This window comes from Triticum urartu, chromosome 7A, assembly GCF_056163025.1.
Source record: "Triticum urartu cultivar PI428250 chromosome 7A, HENAU_Tu73, whole genome shotgun sequence".
Classification (NCBI taxonomy): Eukaryota; Viridiplantae; Streptophyta; class Magnoliopsida; order Poales; family Poaceae; genus Triticum; species Triticum urartu.
Window position 1 is genome coordinate 450,811,709 of NC_141879.1, and position 24,880 is coordinate 450,836,588.

General features: G+C 44.3%; 4 protein-coding genes across 7 annotated transcripts; 3 read left to right on the plus strand and 1 right to left on the minus strand.

Annotated features, from left to right (window-relative positions):
• The first annotated feature begins 1,212 nt into the window (after window positions 1-1,212).
• EMB1974 (NHL domain-containing protein) lies at window positions 1,213-7,372 on the plus strand. The gene is made up of 16 exons (XM_048686560.2): window positions 1,213-1,854; window positions 1,939-2,021; window positions 2,590-2,746; window positions 2,828-2,966; window positions 3,333-3,426; window positions 3,587-3,721; window positions 3,844-3,944; window positions 4,041-4,154; window positions 4,418-4,656; window positions 5,203-5,261; window positions 5,338-5,523; window positions 5,606-5,729; window positions 5,861-5,916; window positions 6,415-6,560; window positions 6,688-6,858; window positions 6,967-7,372. The coding sequence occupies exons 1-16, from the start codon at window positions 1,580-1,582 to the stop codon at window positions 7,246-7,248; spliced, it is 2,361 nt and encodes a 786-aa protein (XP_048542517.1). The 5' UTR covers window positions 1,213-1,579; the 3' UTR covers window positions 7,249-7,372.
• A 3,246-nt stretch (window positions 7,373-10,618) lies between these two features.
• Window positions 10,619-14,732, plus strand: LOC125521743 (putative sugar phosphate/phosphate translocator At3g14410). The gene is made up of 8 exons (XM_048686809.1): window positions 10,619-10,864; window positions 12,101-12,208; window positions 12,356-12,390; window positions 13,038-13,150; window positions 13,248-13,509; window positions 13,590-13,858; window positions 14,082-14,264; window positions 14,350-14,732. Exons 1-7 carry the CDS (start codon window positions 10,709-10,711, stop codon window positions 14,219-14,221), a joined length of 1,083 nt encoding a protein of 360 aa, XP_048542766.1. The 5' UTR covers window positions 10,619-10,708; the 3' UTR covers window positions 14,222-14,264; window positions 14,350-14,732.
• A 422-nt stretch (window positions 14,733-15,154) lies between these two features.
• On the plus strand, window positions 15,155-18,885 carry LOC125521742 (S-adenosyl-L-methionine-dependent methyltransferases superfamily protein). Of its 2 annotated transcripts, none has more exons than XR_007289402.2 (9): window positions 15,155-15,581; window positions 15,688-15,835; window positions 16,280-16,370; window positions 16,878-17,075; window positions 17,172-17,407; window positions 17,774-17,905; window positions 18,088-18,115; window positions 18,246-18,307; window positions 18,394-18,469. XR_007289402.2 is itself a non-coding variant. In XM_048686808.2 (9 exons), exons 1-9 carry the CDS (start codon window positions 15,430-15,432, stop codon window positions 18,519-18,521), a joined length of 1,215 nt encoding a protein of 404 aa, XP_048542765.1. In that variant the 5' UTR covers window positions 15,163-15,429; the 3' UTR covers window positions 18,522-18,885. The 2 variants fall into 2 exon arrangements, 1 of the variants encoding a protein (XP_048542765.1); XM_048686808.2 differs by having other exon boundaries at window positions 15,163-15,581; window positions 18,048-18,115; window positions 18,394-18,885.
• Window positions 18,886-19,538: 653 nt separating this feature from the next.
• On the minus strand, window positions 19,539-24,863 carry CYP703A2 (cytochrome P450, family 703, subfamily A, polypeptide 2). Of its 3 annotated transcripts, none has more exons than XM_048686806.2 (3): window positions 24,573-24,863; window positions 21,032-21,906; window positions 19,539-20,541 (listed from the first exon to the last, which is right to left on the minus strand). In XM_048686806.2, exons 2-3 carry the CDS (start codon window positions 21,881-21,883, stop codon window positions 19,873-19,875), a joined length of 1,521 nt encoding a protein of 506 aa, XP_048542763.1. In that variant the 5' UTR covers window positions 21,884-21,906; window positions 24,573-24,863; the 3' UTR covers window positions 19,539-19,872. The 3 variants fall into 3 exon arrangements, with proteins under 3 accessions (XP_048542763.1, XP_048542764.1, XP_048542762.1); XM_048686807.2 differs by lacking the exon at window positions 24,573-24,863 and adding an exon at window positions 22,819-24,538; XM_048686805.2 differs by lacking the exon at window positions 24,573-24,863 and having other exon boundaries at window positions 21,032-22,802.
• Between the last annotated feature and the right edge of the window lie 17 nt (window positions 24,864-24,880).

The following is a 24,880-nucleotide window of genomic DNA, read 5'->3' on the forward strand; positions in this document are numbered from 1 at the left end:
GTGGTGGTAAACGACCTCGGATGGAAACGAGTCCAAAAGCAATCTTGACCGTTTCAACGAGAAGAACAACTTTCATGCTGAACGTTTTTTGATCAGACGTCATCTTGAGGGTCAAATAGCTCGTGCAAAACATCTGTTTGCTCGCGCTACCCATCAGACATGGCGTCTGGTGGGGCGTGCCATATTTCGCCTTTTGACAGGGCTGCATTCCGATAGCTTTAACTTTTTCATACAAACTCGGATTGGGATGATTTTTATATCAAAATCGATCGTTTCGACAAGGCGAAGACAATTCGTGTAGATCATTTTTTCATACGAGGTAGTATTGAGGGCGTAATCAGCCGAATAGTGTTTTTAATACAAAATCTCAGAACTTCGAACATAATTTTGGACTTAGAGATGAGACCGGATGACTATGCCCCAAATATCAAAGTTTCTCCTTTTGACGATACGGAACTTTCTCACATTAAGCACTTTTACATTTGAGGTCTTCTTAATTATGCTTTTGACTATGTTAAAATCTGGTGTCAACAATCTTGTTGCACTTTGGGGAACATACAATTTCTGAATCTATGAAATTAACTAAGAAAGTTAAGTTTAATACTTGCATATTCACCACCATAAAAAATGCCCCACGATTATAACGAGCCCTTCCACTCAACCTATACGAAGGCCGCAACACGGAGAGGTCCAATCATGCAAGCTCATTTCTAAGTGAGGTCCGTGAAGCCCCAAACTTTGGCCCACCTAAAACCAACCAACCAAATTCGTACAGAAAAAAAACTTGTCCCAAAAACATGTGTTTATTTTAATAAATTTTGAAAGTATTTCCAAAGAAACAAGTAATACATTAAAAATGATTATGTACCTAAAAACATGCGTTTCTTTTGCAGGGTCTAAAAATAACGTTCATATAGAAAATGCATTTAGTATTTAAAACTGTTCACCAGATTTATTTTTTTTAAACAAATCTTGCATTTGATAATAGTTGTTCATGTGTGCTAGAATATTTGTCAAGTAATTTTTCAAAATAAGTGTTACGTATTATTAAAAACACAAAAATAGAATTTCGCAAAAAAACACAAAAATAGAAAAAGAAGAAGGAAACACACAACAAACATAAAAGAAGAAAGAAAACCCGAAAAGAGAGAGAAAAAAAAGAAACAGAGAAAAAGTTGTCCAGAAGTTATTGGGCCAGCCCACCCTGTAGGCATCGGTCCCGGTCCTGTTCGCCGTTCCCCCATTGAGGCATCGGACTGAAGCAAACGCCGCCGCCGGCCGCTGCCTCCACGACTGGCCTAGCCGTCCGGCGCCCCGCCTCCTGCCCCCCGCCCCCACGACTCCCCCGGCGCCGTCAGCCTGCCCCGCCTCGCCAGTCGTCCACCCCTTGCTTCCCAGCCCCCGCCCCCCGTTCAGCCGTCCTAACTCTCGCACGGCCGCGGCCCGCGGCGGCGCCTGAGTCGGAACTTAGCGCCCTCCGAGCACGAGCAGCCTTGCCGTCTCGTCCATTTCTACCGGCGAGCACCGAGTGGGACGTCCTGAATAACTGAACCCCACTGCTAAACGCCATCGAGGTCTGATGGCGCAGGCTTCGGCCGCGGCGGCGCTGCGCCGCTTGCGGCGTCCCCGCGATCCATCCGCGACATTCCTCTCCTCGCTCTTACATTCTTGCTTCCTCTCATCCACCTCCGCTTGCTCTCCGGTAGCGCTGCACGGGCCGAAGCCGCTATCCGGGGCCAGCTCTTCCATCACCAGCAGTGCCTGCAGCAGCAGCACGTGCAGGTGGTTCGACTCCCACCGGCGGCAGTCTGCGGCGGCTGCGACTACGACGAGAGCCCTGCACCACGCTCCGAGGTAGAAGTTCTCGCGTCACGCGCCTCTCTAGTTTTCTCTTAGCCATTGACTGTCCTAACAAAGCCGCCCTCTTCTGTCTCGCAGCTCTGACGGCTCAAGTGAGAGTACACCCACCTCGCAGTCTCAACTCTTACATTTCATCAAATCCACATTTGGGACACTCGAAGGTAATATCACGCATTTAAATCGCAAGTCGTAACATACTGCAATATCATATCCCATGCCGTGCCATTTTGTGGAACTATATGTTCTTGTTGATAGTTTGGGTGCTCTCGTTATTGTGTCTGCCACACAGCTTTGCTGGTTATGGTGGAGAAGCATGCTCTTCTTAATTTTCATCTGCCATTTACAAACCCACAATGGGGATGGTTATTTTCAATAAATTTCGTAATGCTTGATGAAAATGATGCTCTTGAGTTTTCACTATTGTGCAAAACTCCAGGAGTCTTGTGGTATCATCATTTGTTCTTTACATCTGTGTGACAAAACTACATAGGACGAAAGCCACAAGAAGTACTGTACACAGTTACAAATAGTTTTGCAAGGATACGATTGCAGTGATTTTTTTAACTTTTTCTGAAAGATGACATGGACTTGCATGCGATACAAATGACATAACAAGGATAATTTTGGCTATTCCTAGATGTAAGTAATTAACGTAAATGTGTAATGCACGGTCCCTTTCTTCAGTTGTTATTGCTGTCTGTTAATTCTTGCTTAACTATTGTGATGCAGGAAAAAATCATTGTTGGTTGAATGCCGTGAATGGCATTTGGAAAACTTTTAATCAAGAAGGAATGTATCTTGTTCTGTTGTATCAGTCACATGAAACATTAGACGGGGACTGCAAACATTCAGCTGCTTTTAGAAAATTGAAATATCTTCATCAGAGGTAGTTGTGTAAAATCTGGCTGCTTTGTGATCTGACAAAAGTCTCAAATTTCTCTATTGTCTTATTATCTGTTCATTGTAGGTACCCGCATCTAAATGTTTTTGCTATGCAATATGGGAGTGGTATTAGTTCCTTAGCTACTCAAAGCCAAGCAGTTCGTACAATAATGGAGGAATACATTACATTTCCTATCTTGTTGTCAGACAAAGACTTTACCAATGTGAGGCAAATATCCTTGCAATTTTCCTTCCACTAGAGAAGTTCAGAAATGTTTTGTGATCATTGGCCATGCAGTTCATATATACGATGCATACACTATCTTTTTATTATGTCTTCACTGGGAGAATCCAAGTACCAGTATATTTTTCAGATACGCTATGGATATACATTGAGATGGTCCATTTTGATATCGTTAGACATGTTTAATTTATCACATTAAAGAAGCGAAACACAACTTCATACAATGGGAATACAATGCTATGCCAAGCACAATGGAATATGTGTCAAACAAATTTTGTAGATCTATATGGATTTAATTAATGCATGCTTGATTAAAACATGGTTTGTCTGTTTGATGAGTTTTCAGATGACAAATGGTGCTTGCTACTTGCTATTTGAAGGTTCTAAGGATCATATAATCTTCACAAAATTGGATGGGTACCCTGACCTCATGATCAGGGGTAAGCTCTAGACAGCATTAGCTATTTATTTTATGCTATTATTGTTAGCTTGCTTGTGCACATTTGTTGCACCTAAGATTCTCTAGAATGTTGCTTGGCAAATTGGATGCTCCTCACATGTGCTAATTTTCTAAAACCTCCTATTTGTTATTAAATGTAGGCATGGAAGGATTTAGTGCATTGAGTGCAGAACCTATTGAAAATGTTGTAGAATCAGGAGTTCCGTGGCAGAAAGAAGAGGTTGTCAAAGAGCCATATGTAGGTTCTCTCAGAAACTTGTTACTTTATCATCCAGGTACTTGGTTGATGCTTCTTCCCTCGTGCAACTTATTTTACTAAACATCAATTTTGCAGCCCAACCAGAAAATCTAAAACTGGAACTAAATACAATGTTTTGTAAAATCTAATGTTCTACAGGTGGCCTATCAGTTGATGAGGACGGTGATCGCATTTTTATCTCTGATAGTAACCACCATAGAATCATCATTAGCAACTGTGATGGGGTGATTTTAGACTGTGTAAGCATGAGTTGCTGTTTCCCTTGGGTTCTACGTTTACTCATATGGTTTGAAGGCCTGCAAATTCAGTGTAATGACTTGATATTTACTTTACAGATTGGATCCTCCCCAGGTTTTGAGGATGGTGAATTTGAATCTGCCAAGTTATTGCACCCTGCTGCATCATTTTATCATGCCGCTGAAGATTGTCTATATATAGTAGATTCGGAGGTAATTATCCATAGTGGCTTGCCTCAGTTTACTCGGTTTGACAAGTATGTCCTTTTCACTGGCTGCTGAGATTTCATACAGGTAATAGAGCTATAATAACCCATAAGGCCATAAGGTGGTTGTCACAAGTTTTAGGTGTCAATTAAAGTTTTTCTGCTGTTCCTTTGTCTTGTACATGGAAAAAATTATAACTAACCACAACAATCATGAATCGTCAATCATGTATCAAAGATTTTTTACTAGCTTTTCTTATTCTTTTGCAGAATCATGCAGTTAGAAAAGCAGATTTTGGAAGAAGGTTTCTGGAGACAGTTTATCCAGTCTTCAATAAAAAAGGAAGTGGTGTCTGGAGTTGGATTATTGATAAGCTTGGTTTGACAAAGGAAGACGCTTCAAAGAAAGATGATGCTTCAAACATTCAAGATTTCAACGCTGAACCAGTAGTGTTTCCATGGCATTTGCTCAAAATTTCCGAGGACGATTTATTAGTAGCAGATCGCAGGTATGTGCCTCTATTCATCTCCTCCATCTTGTCCTTTCGCAATATCAAATTGATTTAGTGGTGGATTTTCGTATAATGCTTCAGTTGGATGGTTTCATCGCCTGAGATCTGACTTGTCTCATGAATTGTTTTGCACTATTGTAGCTGTAATTCATTTTTGGGTTTTACATGTTGTAAATCTGCACAGCTCAACCTGATTCTCAGTTTCAGTTTGATTTTGACATTGAAGCTCAATGATATTTATGTATACCTACCTAATTGCATGCGAGAGCTATGTGCACCGGGCTGCCCTTTTCTTTTACTTACCTAATTGCATGTCATTGTGTGCTTAACTGTCAATTTGATGCATGTGTGAGAAAACATTAGATATTAGTGAAATAAAAGTGTGTTCCACTCTTCCATCAATGTCATTCGATGTATATTGCTTAATTCTATCCTATGTTCTGTTATTGTTTCGGCATACACATAAGTACTGTGGGTCAACTGTGGCTGGCTTTACTTTGGGACATTACAAACCTAATGTCTTATACTGTTGCTGCTTGCCAGCTTTGAAACATCATGGATCCTGAGCATGTCAACTGGTGAAAAAAAGAATATTGTAAGAGGTTAGTACAAATTCTTTTGTTACACATGTTGGAGTTAAATATTTACAGCTCATTGAGGAGTTAAAGTGATGCGAAGGTAGAGCTGAAGCAATGGAGTTGTGTCAGCAAATGATTGATGAGAGGCATGCTCTCCTTAAAGATATACACATCAATGGGTCATCAGGTGATAAAGGACATTCTAATCTGCTGGAGAAGATCCCTTGCAATGAACTTGTATCGTCAATTTCAAGATTCCGGAAATGCATTGTCTTCTGTGATACAGGTTGATCTATAAGCTGTTAGTGCTTTCATTTAGAGTCAGACCGTACCACAAATAATTTGAATTCCTTTTCTTTGTCTTGAAGATGGTCAAAGGGTTCAGAAGCATGACTTGGATACCAAAGAAACCTCGAATATTCATTTTACAAATGTTGGGGTTCTTGGGTTACCATATTGGTTTGTTTGCCGTCTTGAGAAAGTATCTACCTGGTGAGCTTTTGGTTCTCCATTTATCTTCATCATTTTTGCAGTGAGCATAGAAATTTATCTGCTGCTGACAAAAGTTTGCGTGCTGCATGGATTCATTATTCCTTTCTCACTGTTTTGCAATGAATTGGCAGGGGACATTCAGCTGGACAATTTCAAGATCACAACCGGAAAGTAAATGTGCTCCCTGGTAATTTAACAGAAGCTGTTTTGTCATGATAGTAGTTTTTGCATCTGTGCCATATATGACCATGGGTGACTTCCCCTGCAATTTTGAAGCCTTTAATTGAAAATTATAGCTTAGTTTGATGCACGACACTACTGTTTCCCCCACTTTTGGCTCTGGGTAACTATGATACTGTGTGGTCTTCAATACTGCAGCACATAAAACTTATTACCGCCGAAGAAGGGTATCAATTTTTATATTCATTACCTCTGCTTTCCATATTCCTTGTAACTAGCTGTGCCTTCAGTTTCAAATGATTTTGAGTTGACAGCACAGGTTAAAAAAGGAGTGTCGAATCCTGTAGTGCATCTGCACAATACTTAAGCTCCAAATTTGAAATTAACTTTACGGTTCAGATAACCATGTGGATTACTGAAGTGAGTCCGTTAATAAATTGAAGGGGCACTGCCATATGAGATTCGGTTTAAGATAGCTGTTTAACTGGTGGATTCAACTTAACAGGAAGATGCAACATCAAGGTCTCTGTAGACATCCCAGTTGATACTGAGCTTGCCACACCTTTGGTTGAGAGCTGTATTTGGCGCCAAGTAAGGGGATCTGGTGCTGAGATTTCTGAATCTGACGCACAAGACACAACATCTGAGAAGGTAAAGCACTTCTTGTCCGGTTCGCAACATCTTTATGCATTGTGAATTTTGAGTATCGAAGTTACTTCAAACCTAGTTGGCGATATGCTAGCTCTCGAGTCTGAATTGCTAATGCACATGCTATCAGGTTGGTATAGCACAGCAATGGTATGATGAAATAGACAACCTAGCGTTTTCTGAAGCTGCTGAGGAACCTGCTGTGCACAAAGGTGATGATAAACCCGCAGATGAAAGTCACCAAGACCAGAAAAGCGTGCATTTCACCTGTGCAGTTAACGTCAGCCCTGGGACATGCGAGGTGCGATTCTTCCCTCTCTTAAAAACAAGACAATCTTCCTGTGTTATATGGAGCGAAATCACTTGAAAGAAAGAATCAAAGACCATGACACTGTTATTGCTCCTGCAGCTGGTGGCCTCTGCTGCATTGTACCTAAAGGTCGACCGAACGAAAGCGGACCATGAGGACCAGAAAGCAGTGATCAAGAGGATCCTCCAGTGCCAGGGGCATGAGGAGCACGTGGGTGTCGAGCTCCTGACGGAGAATCACATAGACGCGAGGGATCTAGTCATCATGAAGCCGGTTCATCTCAGGCTGAGAATGGAGTGCACCGATCACCCTGCTGGAACCACCAACAAGGAGACCATCAGCACCGAGTCCAGTCTCGAGATCAGCATCACTTTAGAGTAGCCATTTCAATTCCATTCAGGACTCAGTGCACACTACATGCGTAGGGTAGAATGATTTGTTCGTAAGCGACCTAATCCTGGGTATTTTGTCACTAGACAAAGATGTTCAACCCATTTCAGGCAGTCTTTTAGTTGCCCTGTCTTCAGAAACACATGGCTTGGAGATGAACAGAGCTTCAGACATAGCGAGGATTAATGAAACATTGCAGATACTTGTCTGAGAATCGAGGAGGTCCTCTTATTCAAGGGATTTTCAAAGAAATTTTGGATGATTTTATCCGTGGTATTTTTTAAAATTAAGACACATGGGTTGTTTGATTCACATAATTTCGATCCATATGATTTTTCCTAAGATATTAATTTGAACTATATCTGGTAGGAATTTTTTTCATTGACTAGATAATTGTCTGTGTGTTGCAATGGGGTATAAATATTGAGAAATGTTAACTAGCGAATGTTCGCTGGAGGGAGGTCCAGCCTGCACAACCATGTGATGGGAATCAAACGGATGGCATTTGAAAAAAAATGTGTTTGCTGGCAAATTTATCTGTACACACGGCAAGTTTTCCTATTTGCCACGGCAAGTCCTTAAGAGCATCTACAACCGGACCTCCCATACTCGTCTCAAACATTTGGGCGGGCTGCCCGGCCATTGCTTAGATGATTTTCGGCCACCCAACCGGGCTCCTCACATCTACCCCAAACGCCTGGGCTGACCGGCACTCTTCATACCCGGTCCATATCTAGGGCGGATATGAGGATACCCGGACGCGGGCTTCACATCAGACTGACCGTAATGGCCCATGCGGTCACACAAATAGACCGTTGGTCCGATGAGCGCCTCCTTCGTTCCATGCTGTGTGGCGCCGCTCTGGCATGTCGCCCGAGGGAGCAAGGTCGTCTATTTTAGCCGGACGACGGCGCCCAACCCTACCTCGCACCATTTCTTCCCCTTTCTTCTCTTCGTCGCCGCTACTTTCAATCTGTTTGCCGCTAGCGATGCCGAGGCCCCGGATCACCACCTATGCCACACTCACTCCGGAGCGGCGGCTGCGGCTGCTGGAGGAGATTCGGGCCAGGTGTGCTAATCGTTTCGTTGTCCGACTGCCTTCGGATTCACCGGAGGAGGGGTAACAGTTGCCCGAGGAGGAGCCAGCTGCGCGCTTCACCATAGAGGAGTCCATTGTGAGGGTCAACTAGCGCTTCATCCGACAGCAGAGAGCGGAGATCCACGAGCTCTTCGCCTAGTTTGTCTGACGACGAGCCGGAGTTGCCGCGGTTGCCCATCTACCCTGAGCCGGGCACGAAGATCATGGACATCTTCGACAATGAGTAGATAAAATACCTACCTAGTACGCATGTTTTAATCTGCATGTCTTGTATGGATTTGAGGTTTCAAATTGAGGTACAGGAATGCAGTAGATGTTTTTTGTGTGATGTCCGGTCACTGTCCGCGGATCCGTCCGAGCGCGTCCGCGGGCGTTTGAAAGTAGATTTTGATACTTGTGATTGTAGATGCTCTAACAAATGCATGTCATTTTTAGTTGTTTTCACATGGCAACTTGAGTGTTCGTTGGCAATTTTACTCGTAGTGAACGTTCCTCAAACATTATGGTCACAAATATTCTAATTCGTTAGCCCGTGATTTACTTATGCATATTAATATGATTTTATAAATAAATATTTATCAAATGCTACCTGTAATTACCTACCTAAATAATTTTTAAGATTTTTTTTAATAATCACTTATTTGGAAAGAACTTATGACTTATACCGAATAAAAATAGTTTTATTTAGTAAGTCAATGAAATATGAGACAATTAAGATGTAAAAGGATAGAGATAATAGAAAAAAATAAAATGAAGAGAGGGGGGGGGGGGGGGGGCAGTAAGGTTGGATTAAGCGTTTTGCATCACATAAATGAAAAATATTACATTTGTTTTAAGTAGTAGAGATAAAGATTCCAACTTTTTTAAAGAAAAAAATTGAATCCATTTTCTTTTTATAAAGAGGATTAACTCCGGCCTTTGCATCGAGCGATGCACTCAGTCATCTTTATTGCATTATTCAACAAGATCTTACAAAATAAATATATAGATCGTCCCAAAGCCACCTTTTTGGCGAAAATTATCGCCCTACTTACAAGATTGATGATGTGCCTTTATCGTGCGCCACACGCTCCAAGAAATCTGATGGCCTCACCAAGCCGTCCGTCGGCTAGCCAGGAGCATCAACCGGTCCAGTAGATCCTCAGCATGAACCGCATGCGCATGCTGTAGAATCCGTTGTTGCCTTCTTCATAGTCTCATCTTCAGGAGCAATTAATGCAATGATCTTGCCAGACCCTTCTGCCGTCGACGCCACCACGACGCCGAATAGCGCCTACCTTCTGCACGCGTCCATCGACCGGTATCTAGCTTCGAGACTCCGCTGCACCTTGCCGCCATGACTCGTCGTCAATACTGTAGATGGCACGCCGTTCCACCTTGGTCACCGCATGAGAAGCAGAGACCTGCGCCTAGCCACCACCCCAAACACTTGTCCGTCTAGTTGGTGTACACCCCTAAAGATGATGCCCCATGGGGTGACAACGCAGGAACTTCGTCATCATCTGATCCGGAAAGACCGAATCTGAGGTTTCCTCCGGGGCACACACAGAACGCGAATTGCCCCACAACGACTCCAACGAGGTAAAGACCCATGCGGGTGTCGCCATTGACGGTTCTGGCCGAGGCCGAACCAAGCATTAGCTGGCAAATTCGTACCCATCCCCGGCTGGACCACCAGATCAAACTCCTCCATCATCGAGCACGCCCATGGCTGACGTCTGCCGCCAGAAAATCGCATGACTAGAGCCGCACCGCAACCCGGAACTACCAGCCCGCCCATAGACCGCGGAGGGGCCATCAGCGATGCACCGCCGACGCCGGACGACACACACGTCAAGGACACCCGCACAGATCTCCACTACAACCGCATCCCGGAGCTGCGATGGAGGAAGGCCCCGCCGCCGCCATCATCCCCTCTCTGGGAAAGCCCAGCGGAGCTCCGGCGGCGGCGAGGGAAGGCCGTTTTCGATGTCCAAATAATCCAAATTTGGCACTTGTAGTAAAAATTGCCGATCCTGTGTGTCCTGATATCTGGCAGGCTCCGCCTAAAATTTGACCTCCGAAATCATCTTTCGTTTTCGTTTGACTCGCCCAAGTTCTGACTTCGCCTGGCCAAACCTTTTGATATCGTTAAAGACACTGACTGGTGGGCCCCAGATCGTGCACGGCGCGTAGGCCTGCCCGCGCGCAAACGGGGGCCGGTCTGAACCACGTGCGAATCGCGAGGCACTCTCCTTTTGTTTTGTTTTTAAGTCCACCACCGTCGCAAAACCGCAAAACGGCTCGAGACGCACTCGCCCCGACCGACGGCGAGACAGACTCTCCGTCTCCATTCCCCCACAGCAGCCAGCCATGGAGAGAAATGGCGGGAAGCAGCAGCAGCAGCAGCCGGAGACGGCGGCGCCGGCGCCGGCGCCGAGGAAGGGCGCGTGGCGGGACGGCGCCGTCACCTACTTCCACCTCCTCTTCTACATCGCCATCTCCGGCGGCCAGATCTTCTTCAACAAGGCAAGCCCCTCTCATCCTCCTCGCCCCGCGTCTCCGGCCCACCGCCCCGCGATCCTGCCAGCCGCGGCAAGTTTCGTCGCTGCGGTTGCTCATTCCTGGTTGCGCGACACGGATGCGGTCTCTCTCGCGTCTGGCCTGGCCGCGTCAGGCGACTCCGCGCCGTCCTGGGTTTCTAGGGTTTTAGCGTGCAGTCCACCGCAAATTCGTAGGCTGATCCGATTGCTGCTCTCCCCTTGCGATGGAGACGAGACGGATGTGTTTCCAGTTTCTGGCGCTGGATTCGAATGCGTGCGAGTCAGGGGGGCTTTTGTGATGGATCGGATCTCTGTCTCTGCTGCAGCGTAAGCGTTTTCAGTTTAAAGAGGGTGTGATTGTAAACGCACAGGGAGGCGATTTTGAGCTTCGGCTGTTCTCATACTTGCGATATCAAGCGTTGATCCCATAATTCATCAAAATGAGTCTCATTCGTGACTACTATCAGTTTTCTAAAGCCGATCGCCCACCTGAATAGCCAGATTATGTCCAAAATTCGTGGGCGTTTGGGTACATTTTTCTGCCTCTGACTCCAGTAGCTTGAGATCTGGGAATAGTCCGTTGCTTGCTTGGGTTGTTCACTCAACTTGGACCCCTTTTTCATGAGAAGGGTTGACCCAGGTTCTCTTGTCATAACTCATATCCCTTCCATAACAAGTAACTGGACTCCCTTTTGCTATTACTATATTGTTAGTTTAGTTTGGTACACCGATACGTGAGGCTCATGGAGGTCTTTTGCACCAAGTTCCATTAGCTTTAAGTGGAACCTCATATAAATCAATTCATTGACACTTCTCAAGATGCCTATCTTTTTGGACCAACTGGATAACATCTTCTTCCACTATAATGATTCATGGAAATTGAGCAATAAGCACTATCTTTTGTTCTATTCTCTCTCCTTATTTCTTTGGCCCAACTCAATACTAACAAGATTAACAACACTCCAAGAGATTGTGGTGCAAATAGAAATAGTGATGCTGACATTTCTGTATGTACAAATTCAAGTGTAAACATCGATAACCCTTGCTTCAGAAGATTGAAAACCCACTTTGTAACACACTTCTATTTGGGATGATTAGTTCTGGAGTGCTTTCATAATTTCATTCATGTGGTTAGAAGTACTGATGGATTCTTTTTCTGTGGCAAATATCCTTTCATATTTTTTGTAACATTGTTAAGTACTTTGTTTGTCCTGATTTGCAGTGGGTGCTATCCTCAAAAGAGATCAACTTCCCCTATCCAGTGGCACTAACTTTGCTACATATGCTCTTCTCATCTGTAGTATGCTTTGCTGCTACAAAGATTTTCAAGGTACCTAGCATCAAATTTTTACATGGTTGCTGTATCTATCTCTAATCTGTGTAATAACTAAGACTTCATACTGTTTGGAATTCAAGTTACTTGAAGTTCAAGAAATCCGTAATCTTACTATTTTTTTACTTTGATAATATTTTATAGGTCATAAAGATTGATGAAGGAATGACTACAGATGTGTGAGTCTTGGATAATACAAAATTCATAAGGCTGTATTGTAGTTTCTTACTCTCTCAATTGTTCTCTGTCAGTATATTATGTTCCATGACGTATCACCTCATGATTAAGACATCCATAATGCCTGTCTCTCCATGCATGAACCGATATGAATAATTTGTGAATTTTCCATAACATTAGCATATTCTAGCATGTTCGTAAGATGCTGCACAAACACCACCCCTTCATTTTAAATAATGAGGTTGGTTTTCATCAGACTATATGTGGATAGCAAGTACAGTAACAGGGGGCTCTGCTGTTTGTTGTGTAAGTACATTAGCCTGCTTTAGCTGTCAGGATTAGTGAGCGAGTTTTACCATATTGTTAAGATTAAATGCCAAGTCAGGCTTAGAAGTCTAGCATGATGGTCATCGGTAGATATTTACGTTAATTAAATTTGCATCTGGCACACACTAAGAAGCTCTGCATTATTCCTGTCATAAGTCAATACTCGATACCACTCTTCGTGAGAAGAAATATGCTGGTCTTTTTCTGAAGCACGGACCTGCAGCCGTTATTGCTTTCCCATCCTGTATTAGATTCTTTGTTCAATTCATAATAAAGTACTGGGACTGTATTATTTCTCTAACTAGCTCACCTGAAATTTCAGATACGTGAGTTCAGTCATTCCAATTGGAGCAATGTTTGCAATGACACTTTGGCTAGGGAACAGTGCATACCTCTACATATCTGTTGCATTTGCACAGATGTTGAAGGCAATAAGTATGTGCACTCTCTGTTTTTAGATTGAGAAGGTAAAGCGTAGGTTGTAATCAGTTTTGGAACTGATGTTAATATACTCTTTGCTTGAGCATTACAGTGCCTGTAGCCGTGTTTCTCCTTGGAACAGCATTTGGCCTTGAAGAAATGAACTGTAAAATGCTTGCTATCATGTCTATCATCAGCGTGGGAGTTATTGTGGCCTCTGTTGGTGAAATTACAATCAGCTGGGTTGGAGTGGTGTATCAGATGGGTGGAGTTGTAGCGGAAGCCCTTAGACTTATCTTTATCGAGATATTTTTGAAGAAGAAGGGTGTTAGACTGAACTTGATATCCATGATGTACTATGTTAGCCCTTGCAGGTATCTTGTCCACCAGCTCCCCAGATTAATTCTTGAACCTACTGTTTGTTCTCGTAATTTAATCTGTGATTTTCCTGCAGTGCCTTTTGCCTGTTCATTCCCTGGTTGTTCTTAGAGAAGCCAAAGATGGATGCAAGTATTTCATGGAACTTCCCACCAATTACATTGTTCTTAAACTGCATGTGCACATTCGTACTTAATCTGTCAGTTTTCCTTGTCATCTCCCGGACAAGTGCACTGACAGCTCGTGTTACTGGAGTTGTGAGAGATTGGAGTGTGGTGCTGCTGTCAGCTGCTATTTTTGCTGATACAAAGCTTACCTTCATAAACATAGTTGGCTATGCCATAGGTATTCAACTGATTAATCTCGTAATCTGACTTATTTAACTTCATAATTTCTGTGATATCTTTGGGCACATTTTTGGCTAAAGAATTACCTGCACCTGATATTTTCTGGATTATATTTTTTTTTGAATACTTTAGGTTTGAGCCATTTTTTTGAACATTTTTTTTTCAAAGAACTGCATTTAGAAGTGGATTAGATGGTGACTCCATTTTTCTGCAATGTACAGCCATAGTAGGTGTTGTTGCATATAACAATCATAAGCTTAAACCCCAAGCGAACCAGCAGCAGGGCGCTGACAGCAAAGTCAGCCCAGGAAGCCCTCTACATGTTGAGATACCATTGAACTCTACAAAAGAATCTTCATAACACCGAAGGTAGTGAGATCTTGGACAGAATTTTTTGGGGGAAGGTAATATAAATTCGAAAACTTTCTAATTCATGCACCTGTCATGCATGGAACATACTGACGGTTGGTGCATTTACTGTTGATGCAGGAGAATTGAGCTCTTGATTTTGCTACGAGTTGGCCAGCTCTCCATGGATACATTCTTCCTACAAATCAACAGGAAGACCGGAAATTTTGTACAATGATATGTAAGATACGATAGCATACTGATTTGTATTATTGTTGCCCGGAGCAGGGCGGGCACATCATAAAGGTCAATTAGGTTGTGTAGATGTGTTTGTTGTCTTTAAGGTGCTGTAGAAATCCATCAGGTGCTCCCAAAGATGCAACCTGGTTCTGTTGGTATACTTCGTTACTTTGGAGGGTCCTGCCAACAAGATGGACCTGTCTGAATGCACATTGTACTTCAAACATAAAAGAATACCATTACTTCAAATATAAAAGAATACCATATGTGAACTTTTTTTTTTAGCTTGCACGTTTTCCATGTCCGTTTATTGGCTCAGGAAGCTATTCCGTTTTAAAGATCCATATGATATGTGGAATGTTCTTATGAAGTTGTTAAGATCCTGTTTCGAAGGCGGATATATTTCTTGGCTCGCGAGGAAATTGAACTGTTCCCTGTAAAGTTCAGGTGAAATTCTTGCCTCCAGACAGGGCCTATGTGGTGGTGGTGTTACTTGTGCCGGGAAGTTGGTGGAGATGTACTTGCCCGCCAGGCACACATGATGTGTTCATGCAGAAATTTTGGCCATATGTTTCTCCTCAGCAGGAATTGTTTGCGTTGCCTCTGGTGTGTGCTGCTCAAGATAATTCAAGCAATCTGATTTGTCTCTTCTTTTTTGAGAAATATCGTGCTTTATTGATCAAGAGACAGTGCGGCGACATTCGACAAACGAATTTATACATGACTAAACCAGCGAAACGGACTCTCTGGTTTGTTTGAGTCCAGTGTGCTTTGCGAGCGTCTGATCTGAAACATAGGGCCCAGATCAACCAAGTTCCACACCGTGTGTTGCGCCCCGAGTCCAGTCCTCCCCGGCGCCGCCGCCTCTGCGTGCTTTGGGCGGGAGGCCGCCGCCACCATCGTGGGCGTCGCGACCACTGCCGGAGACCTCGCACCCCTTCGGACCCGAGGAGGAGTCCAGGGTCTTTACTCTGGAGAGCGATGGATTCTTCAGAAATTCCGCCCTCTGACCGCAGAGAAGAGCAGCCGCCGGCGTCGCTGCCGCTGCCGGCGGCCTTTCTCGAGTTCCTCGGCGAGAACGGCCTGGACCCCGCGCTATACTCCAAGGCGGACACCATCCCGCGCTACATCAGGTGAGGCAAGCCTTGACTGACACTCGCCAAGGCTACCATCCACCGGCAATTCGTCACATGAAAGGGTGCGAATGAGAGTAGCCTGACTTGTTTCTGAAATCCCTAGGTTAAAACCAGGCACGGAGCCCATGGTGGTGACAGAGATCGAAAGCGAGCTCAAGTGTGATCTCATGAAGGTGTCGTGGCTGCCGGACTTCTATGCGATCCCGCCTGAAATTCAGATTGCTGGATCCATGGCTTATCAGCAAGGGAAGGTGAGGAGAAACTTTTGTCATGATTGTTTTGAAGCTGACCCATGTTGCTCAGCCTAGTCTACTTGTATGCGGCTATATGATGTTAGTGTGCATGTTATTAGATTTTTGTCAAGTGTTCTCTGAGGCAATTTATTTATCCTAGATAGCAATCGAATAACATTATGTTTTATTGTTTATTAAGAGACCAAATGCCTCGAGCCGGTAACAGTTTGGTGATGCTATCATGGTACAAGTTAAACTGAAGCTGTTCAATCTCATGGCACTTTTGTGGTTGTCACCTGATTTGTAACGGATTCTCTCATCAAGCCAAAGTGACACACTTGTTGTTAATTGTAGGAGAAGCTGAAATTTCCCAGTAAAAAGTACCGTGTTGTCATGTTCTTATCATGCACTCTTCTGTGCGTGACATTTTGCTTCACCTAGGCATCTTTAAAAACATTTCAGATCTATGGGATTGATGCAGCTTCTGGAGCTGCCATCTTAGCACTCGATGTTCAACCAGGAGACCATGTTCTTGACCTCTGTGCTGCACCAGGTAACTGTTTTTAATATACTTCAAGTACACACTGGACCAATGTTTTCTTAGAGACAATGTCTACCCTACAATCATAAACGAGCACCCCTACCGAATATTTGTGTGGGCGACATGTATTCACCAATATGGCAAGACCTAGTTTTCTCAAGGGCATAAAAACATGGAAAGCCTTTCCTGATTGTTGATCTTTAGATATCATACAAAAATACAGTTTCAAGTATGGCAGGTATGTTGCATCTAGGAGAGTGGGGTTTTACATTCCTGTGGTTTGATGGACCGGTTCGGTGTCTAGTTTGGTTCATATGTTGAATTTTATTCTCCGACATGTCCAATATAGTAGTGTTAGTTCAACACATATTTCCCCATCCTTGTGATGATGTTGTTTAGAAACTTGTGATGATGATGTTGTTTAGTTTGCTATGGATCCCGTAGCTTGTGTTAGACCTCTGCTATCTGTTGGATTTTTATTCAGAGATATACTAACCTTTCATCTATATGACATGCAAGGTGCAAAGCTTTGCATGCTTGCAGATATGCTTGGTAGCACAGGTTCTTTGACTGGTGTTGATGTTGCAAAGCACCGTCTTGCAGCCTGTCGTACGATGTTGCAGAAGTATTCTCTTGGAGATCGTAGTCGACTCTTTGTTGCTGATGGGACTTCATTTTCCATATTGCCTGTGAACTCCAATCTGGGGAGCATGGAAGGTATATTCATCAGAAGAATCCAGTCCCGTTTTTGCTTTACTTCTTCTGTATGTATGTATGATTTAGCTTGTCTTGAGTTCATGCTCTTTGTCACAGCTTTTGTTGGAATTGAGGATAATGGAAGCATATTCTCAGAATGGACTTCAAAGAGATCATGGAAAGACAGACAGAAGTCTAAAAAGGCAAAAGCAGCCGGTTCACCTCATCCACCATCAACTTCCGAACCTGAACTGATATACTATGGCAAAGATTCAGGATTAGTTGGATTGCAAAAACGTTATGTTCTTCGTCCATCAACTGATGCTGCTGCCTGTACATCTGGGTATGATAAGGTATTCCTTTGCTTGTGTTATTTTGTAAACTGCTAATGTTATCGTTACTGAACTACACAAGTACTCTGTGACTTTGATTAGTAAAAAGAAGAAGTGGAAATATGCATGATCTACTTTGGTGCCATTGATTTTTTTTAAGCCATCTCAGCTGACTCCACATGTAGTTGCAAATCAGACTGTCAATTAGCTCTAAAAAGTGTACCTTTCTCTCATTCTGTTGAGGGAACACTTTTCATCTTCTGAAAGAGTGCTGAAGCACTTCTATATAGAACACACACAGCTTATTTTACTGGTTGGAATATTCTATTGCAACTTATTCGGCTACTTGTAACATCTCCTTTGTTCCTTTGGATGAAATACATGCAGGTCCTAGTGGATGCAGAGTGTACTCACGATGGATCGATAAAACACATTCAGAAGTTTGAGTTCTGGGGATGGAAAACATTAGACCGCCGTGTACTCAACGTAGAAAGAACTGGCAACCTACTTCAACTTCAGGTACTACTTCTGTTCTTGATGTTAGCTTGAATGGCACTTCATCGAGCAATCTATATATCTTAAATCTAACCCCACAATTAGCTACATGAGAATCTTATGTTTGATGTTTACTGAATTTTGATGATCTTCCTTTCGTATGCAGTTAGGGCTTCTCACAAATGGTTTTAAATTATTGAAAACAGGTGGATCACTTGTCTATAGTACTTGCAGGTGCGTAATCTCTTCACATGCAAATCTAATCCTCAATCGCGTCTCAGTAGTCTAGCCTTTACCGTGCTTAGAATTTCGGTACAATTTATAGTTCATACCGTCGCATGACTAACAGTTTGTCTTGGAATAGCTTGACTGTTGCACAAAACGAGAATGTGGTTCAGCAATTCCTTTCAAAACATCCTTCAGCAGGTACAAACGTCCTGCTACCTGCCTTCATCTAATATATATGTTGATTATCACTTCTATAAAAGGATTGTTGGTTTTGCAACCTGCAGAGCTGCTAAAGATCGATCCAGCTGATAGCTGGCCCTGCAGAAGCGGTGGCATCCAGAAAACCTTGCGGTTCGATCCCGCGACGTCACAAACTAGTGGACTTTTCATCGCCAAGTTCATCAAGTTGTGATGTTCTTTATGAGATACTCACAACTTCGTATAAGTTAATTTCATATGAAACCAGGTTGTTGTGAGTAAATTTTGCTAGGTTTTACTCTAGTTCTTTAACAACAGGTGGTCGGAGTCTGCTTGTTTATGTACTCAAGTTTTAAGTAGGCTTCTTGGTAAAATTAGCCTCCTTGGCTTTAGGTGTGTAGAAAGGGTTGTTGGAAAACACTCCCATCTATTCTCAAAAACATAAAAATCCCTGAGTCACAAATACTCCCTCCGCAAAAACGTCTTGTATTATGGGAGGGAGTATAAGATGTTCTAACCTTTTTGTGAATCAGATGTATAGACATGTTTTAGTGTGTTTGTTCGCTCATTTCAGTCCTTATGTAGTGATCTAAATGCTCTTATATTTCTTTATGAAGGTTGTACAAAACATTTTATATATGTGGCATGCACAAAAATATGTTTGCACTACCACAGAATACAGCAATTACTATGCGTCCGCAGCTGTCGGCAAGGCCCTGAGGTGTCTCACGCCTACGCAGCACTCGGTGGGCGGCGCGGCCTCCTTGCTGGTCACGTACCTGACTCAAGGGTGCAGGTTAGCGTCCACGTCGCCGCAGATCGCAGCCGCTGCCCTTCATCTTTCTATAGCCACCGCTTGCTCGTGTTTTCTCCTTCTCGCTAGACCAGGAGCTCGTGATCATGGAGCTCTAGTGGTTTGTGCATTTTATGGCGTGGGAGTACATAGTGATCGATGCGAAGAATGGACGAGATGGTTACAACAATATGGCAGCAAATCCGTTTCCAAAGAAAGAAAGAAATGTCAGCAAATGATGCTATGGATGAAGCTCACAACAGCTTCTGCAACAGAAGATGATTATTTCTTAGCCTGCAGCAACCATTTTGTCATGGTTGCCCGCCACATGCCCACATATATATCTACTCAATAGTTGAGTACACCATGCATCCATCTAGTCAGTGGCGGAGACAGGCCTGGGGCAGCCAGGGCTATAGCCCCAGGCCTAGAAACAACTTCCTTTGTAATTTCTTTATGCAAAACATAAAAAATCATAGAAGTCTATCACTCAACATAGCATAGCCCCAGGCGTAGTCTGCGTCTAGCTCCGCCCGTGCATCTAGTACTACAAAGCTACTATCTCTGTTCATGCATGAACAGGATCTAATTGATTAGCACACCTATGAACGCAAGAACAGAGAGGAGACAAGTAATGCTCTGGAAATGATTCAATTCATCGTGTTCTACGTTGATATATCTCAGAGTATATATGTATCAACTTATGTATGTATGTATGTATGTATTCTTTCACCATTCTTGTAATAAGATCCCTGCATGTTTTGCTCGAGTTTTACTGCATCTGCATGCCATGGCTAGGACAGGAGCCGTACATCTGCGGCGGCAGGCGCGGTTGAGCGGCGGCGATGAGCGGCTTGGCCTTGGGCATGGTCATCCCGTAGACCTCGTCGGTGTCGATGTCCTCGGGGCGGAGGCCGTCGGGCGGGGACCAGTCGAAGCAGTGGAAGAGCCTGGCGAGCGCCATGAGCACCAGGATCACGCCCAGCGGCGCCCCGGGGCACTTGCGCTTGCCGGCGCTGAAGGGCAGGATCTTGAAGTCCGGCAGGTGGCTGATCTCCACGCGCCCGCCGTCCGCCGGGAGGTGCCTCTCGGGGCGGAACTCGTCGACGTCGTCCCAGATGCGCGGGTTCCGGCCCAGCGCGTGGGTGTTGATGAAGATCCTCGTCTGCGCCGGGATGTCGTAGCCCATGATGGTCGTCGCCTTGAGTGACTCGTGCGGGATCAGGAATGGCCCCGCCGGGTGCATCCGGAAGGACTCCCGGACGACGCAGCGGAGGTACGTCAGGTGGGGGAGGTCCGCCTCCACCACCATGCGGCTGGTGCCGACGACGGCGTCGAGCTCCTCCTGGATCTTGCGGAGGACGCGCGGGTTCTTGATCACCTCGGCCATCACCCACTCGTTGGTCACTGATGAAGTGTCAGTAGCAGCGGCGATCATGTCCTGCGTATACACACATTCAGAATGATCATGTATGCATGTTCATATGCACTTTCTCTTTTAACAGCAGCAGCAGCAGTGTTCATTTGTAATACCAAACATCTACAGTACAAACCTAAATGAAGATGATCTACAAACAAAATAACATGGTGGTTTATTTAGTATTACAAGCGAGAACAACTACTAGTACTTATTATAACAAAACCCAAACTTCTGGGGAAAAGAGCAAATTACAAACTCTGCTGTGAAATCAAACAGTGAACTCCCTACTCTCTTTTTACCATCTACTCTATTTATCAAATTCTCAAAAGGGGGGAGTACAAAATAACTTCTTGGTGCTCAGGTCTTTAATAAAAATATAATTGCACAACAACTATGAAGCCAAATCAATTTCAAGACTAACACATGCAATGGTGACAGAGCACAAAACATGGTTAAAAGACCAAGCTAGCATAAAGAAAATGAACTGGAGGGTCTGTAACAGTAAGGATACCTGCATTAAGGCTTTGATCTCCACATCATCCATGTGCTCATTCCCATTCTCACCAGGCAAGGAGAGCAGCACATCAACAAAGTCCATGCCTTCTTTGCTATCATCACCATCATCATCAAGGGATGCACCACTCTTCCTGACATCCCTTGCCTTCCTGTGCTCATCAATTATCTTCTGGTGAAAATCATCCACCTTCTTCTCAACCTCTCTCATCTTCTTCTCGCACCCATATGGATCAAGCCACCTCCAGGCAGGCAAGTAATCCCCAAGATAGATCAGGCCCAGCAGAAAGAACAGCTCATGGGTGATGTGCATGAACTCCATCGCTTCACCAGGGCCTGCTGACTGCAGCCCAAAGTACTGCTTTCCAAGTAACATTCTCGTCACGTTGTTCATCGAGAATGCCCCGAGAACCTCTCTGAGATTCACAGGCTTACCTGACTGGGATTTAGCCCATACAAACTCACAGAGGTGCTCAGCTTCCTCAGCTCGGTGAGCAGCGAAAGATTCAAGCCGCCTGGTGGTAAGCAGGTGCTCCATGCAAACCCTCCTCATCCTCTTCCAGTTTGGCCCCAGTGGAGCAAGAGCCACATCGCCACAGCCATAGGCAAGGTGGACAGCAGCCAATGTCCGAGGCCGTGAAGCGAAGACCTCGTCTTGCCGGATAAGTATTTCACGGATGACTTCAGGGTCATCAGTGGTGATGGCATCAATGGTTCCAAGACGAAGATAGACAAGGGGGCCATACTTGGTGCAAAATCGAGCAAAGTCCTTGTGGGGAAGAGGACTCAACTGGAGAAGGTTCCCAAAGATTGGCCATCTTGGAGGTCCCGGTGGAAGCCTTAGCCTCATCCCATTGAGTTTTTTCCAAGACACTGCAGCAAAGATGCATGAGCATAAGATGATGGAAAGAAGAAATGGATCCATAGGTCACAAGCTAATGGCAATTATAGCCGAATTGCAAATGTTGTTCTATTTATGGGATCCCGTCAAGCTTGCTTATGAAAGAAACTTAAGTGATGAAGTTGAAGCGAATTGGTTAGAGTATTAGAGTGGTCATGATTCTTGTGCTGTTCTGTATGGTTAAACATCTCACCTAACATCTTATAACAAATGTCATGATCTTGACATGACTAAGGGAGTGATGCAAAAACTGAAAAATGCCTGGGGATATATAGAAAAGAACCAGGATAAAATAAAGGCCATCAAACCTGACCACAGATCATGTATTCACAAAATATATAGCTCTTCCCCACTGCTATCCAGCAACTCACTCGGCACAAATTCTATTTCTACAAAACCATTTTTTCATTGAATCAGGCACAAACGGTGGACCGCCATCTAGGAGTTAGGTTATAGTTTTGATAACAGGTGTTCTGCATCTGTCTATCATTATGAAGGCATAATATATTTAGCGTGCAAATCTTACTCCAACATCTACCACATTGATAATATACAAAGAGAGAAAAATCCTAAATCTGTTGTAGATAACATGGAGAAATACATCCTTATTCCTTCTCAAATACCACATCTAACTCCCTGCTGTACAGCAATGTTCCATGTGTGCTTGTTCCCCCTTCTCCCCGTAAGTCTATCTTAAGAGTAAGAAACTTATATTGCTGAAAGAAAAGATTAATCTTTCCCTAATAATAAAGCATGGATTGACTCCGTGGGTTCACCGTCACAATACGCTTCCGCCCAGTCGTAATACGCTTTTACGATTCGTATAGACAAAATCGTAATGTAAACGAGGTAGTATTAATAGCATGTTCGTCCGTCCGTCCGACCTGATTCGTTTTCCGTACGTTGTTGATCGTAGGTTGCTCAGCTGGACCTCTGTCTTGGCCCGCGTCGCTAAGATTTCTCTAATGGGCCAGCAGCCACGTTTTGCAGTGGCCACGACTGGGCTTCCCACTGGCCGGCACGCACGACACAGGAGGCGTCGGCGGCCTCAGCGCCCAGCGCAGGGGATGGCAGAGCAGGGCGAGGCCCCGGCCAGCAGCGGCCCCGGCGGAAGTGGCTCGGCGCCCGGCGGGCAAAGGCAGGCGCGGCGGCGCTAGGCGGCGGTGGCTGGGCGTTTGATGCGGCGGCTAGGCGCGGCAGCAGGCAGAGGTACGGCGCTGGCAGCAGCTAGCAAAGCAGCCGCAGCCAGCAGCAGGAGGTAGTGGTAGCTAGCGGCAGCAGCACCTAGCGGCAGAAGTACTAAGCAGCAGCGGCGGAAGCACAGCAAGAAGAAGCAATAGCAGCTAGCACAGCACGTACCAGCAGGGGTAAGGCCATGCGCGGCAAGCAGCTAGCAGCGCTAGCAGGGAGCGGCGGCAGCGGACGCTAGGAGGCTGCAGCGCAAGCAGGGGTGCCGCAGTGGGTGCAGGGAGTGGCGTGCGGTGGTGGGCGCAGCAGCAACGAGCTGCATAGGGCAGCAGCAGGTGCGGCGCTGGACAACCAACCGAGCATGTACGCTTTTGCTACAAAATCTGGTTTCACTATCTAATAGTCCCACCTCGGTCCTTTTCTCTAAGTTTCATCAGTTTATATACGTTTACAAGTTACCTAGCAGCAAGCCTCGAGAGCCCAAAAAACAAAGAGAATGAAGGAACAAATCGAGAAAAGGAAAGGGAGGACGGGGATGCGCGGACTGATTGTGAGCTCTAAATATATGATGGATGCATGCATGACTGCTGATTGGCTGGTGACATGGTGGGTTCATTCTCATTAAATTGGGAAGGCTGGAACAAGAACTCCGCGTTGCATGCGAAGGCTCGGCACGGATTTAAAATAATTAAAAGAAGAAGTAATCCGCTATTACGAGCAGTTGGGAACTCAGATTTGAAATTAAAAGAGGAAATAAATTCGGCAGAAAGAAAGGAATTAGAAGAAGAAATAAATTTCGTGTTCTATCTAATGGGAGAGATGCCCATTAATGGGCACACGCTAATGTTGTACTCCACTTCTTGATAATGTTGTTTTCAACTTCCTGTGATATAATCAGTTTTCAATCTCCATGTTTATAATTTTATATGAATTATGAATTATTTAGAGCAGTGTGGAAGTCAGGTTTTTTGCCTGAAGTGTGAATGTAAAGTTAACAATTGATTGATTTCCAACTAATGGGAATGAACTTCATGAATATTAATTTTTGTCTCTTTTATACTTGATGATTACAACAATAATTTTACTCTCGTCGGTTTGTCTTTTTGTACTATGATTCGATGGCCATGGTCGAAGAACATGACGACATAGTTTACTGCCTGAAAAATGCCCAAGCTCATTGGCGACAGTGAAGTGTGTGTAGCTTATGTTCAGTCAAGAGCCTCATACCTTAACATAATTTGCATTAAGAATCATTATTGTGTGCGATAAATAAGGAAATGCACCACATGATATGTAAAGACATGATTTATGTTGAACCACGTGAAGTGAATGTGACGGTTGTTGCAACGCATGAGGAATTAGAAGTCGGCGCAGGGAGGGGCTTGAGTTTGTTTCTCCCGTTGCAACGCACGGGCATTTGTGCTAGTAAGAAACAAAACACTAAACTTACCTTGGCCATGGTTGTCTCCTTAGAATCAGCATTATGCTTCACTCAGTGCAGAACATACTCCTGTATCAATTGAGAACATGGCCAAGAGTTCCTTGTTCTTTGGCTCTTCTCTGTAGCAGAGTAGTTGTGTGCATAGAATCCTCAACTTTTCCATTGCATTAAAACAGGGACTGCACACGATCATGCGAGCTCTTTCTGAAATCCTCTACCAATTTTCTTGTCTCAACATGATCAATAAAATCAACATCAACTCTCGGCATTACAACAGTTGTGGTACGAATTTTATTATTTTGGGTTTTGGCTTGCCA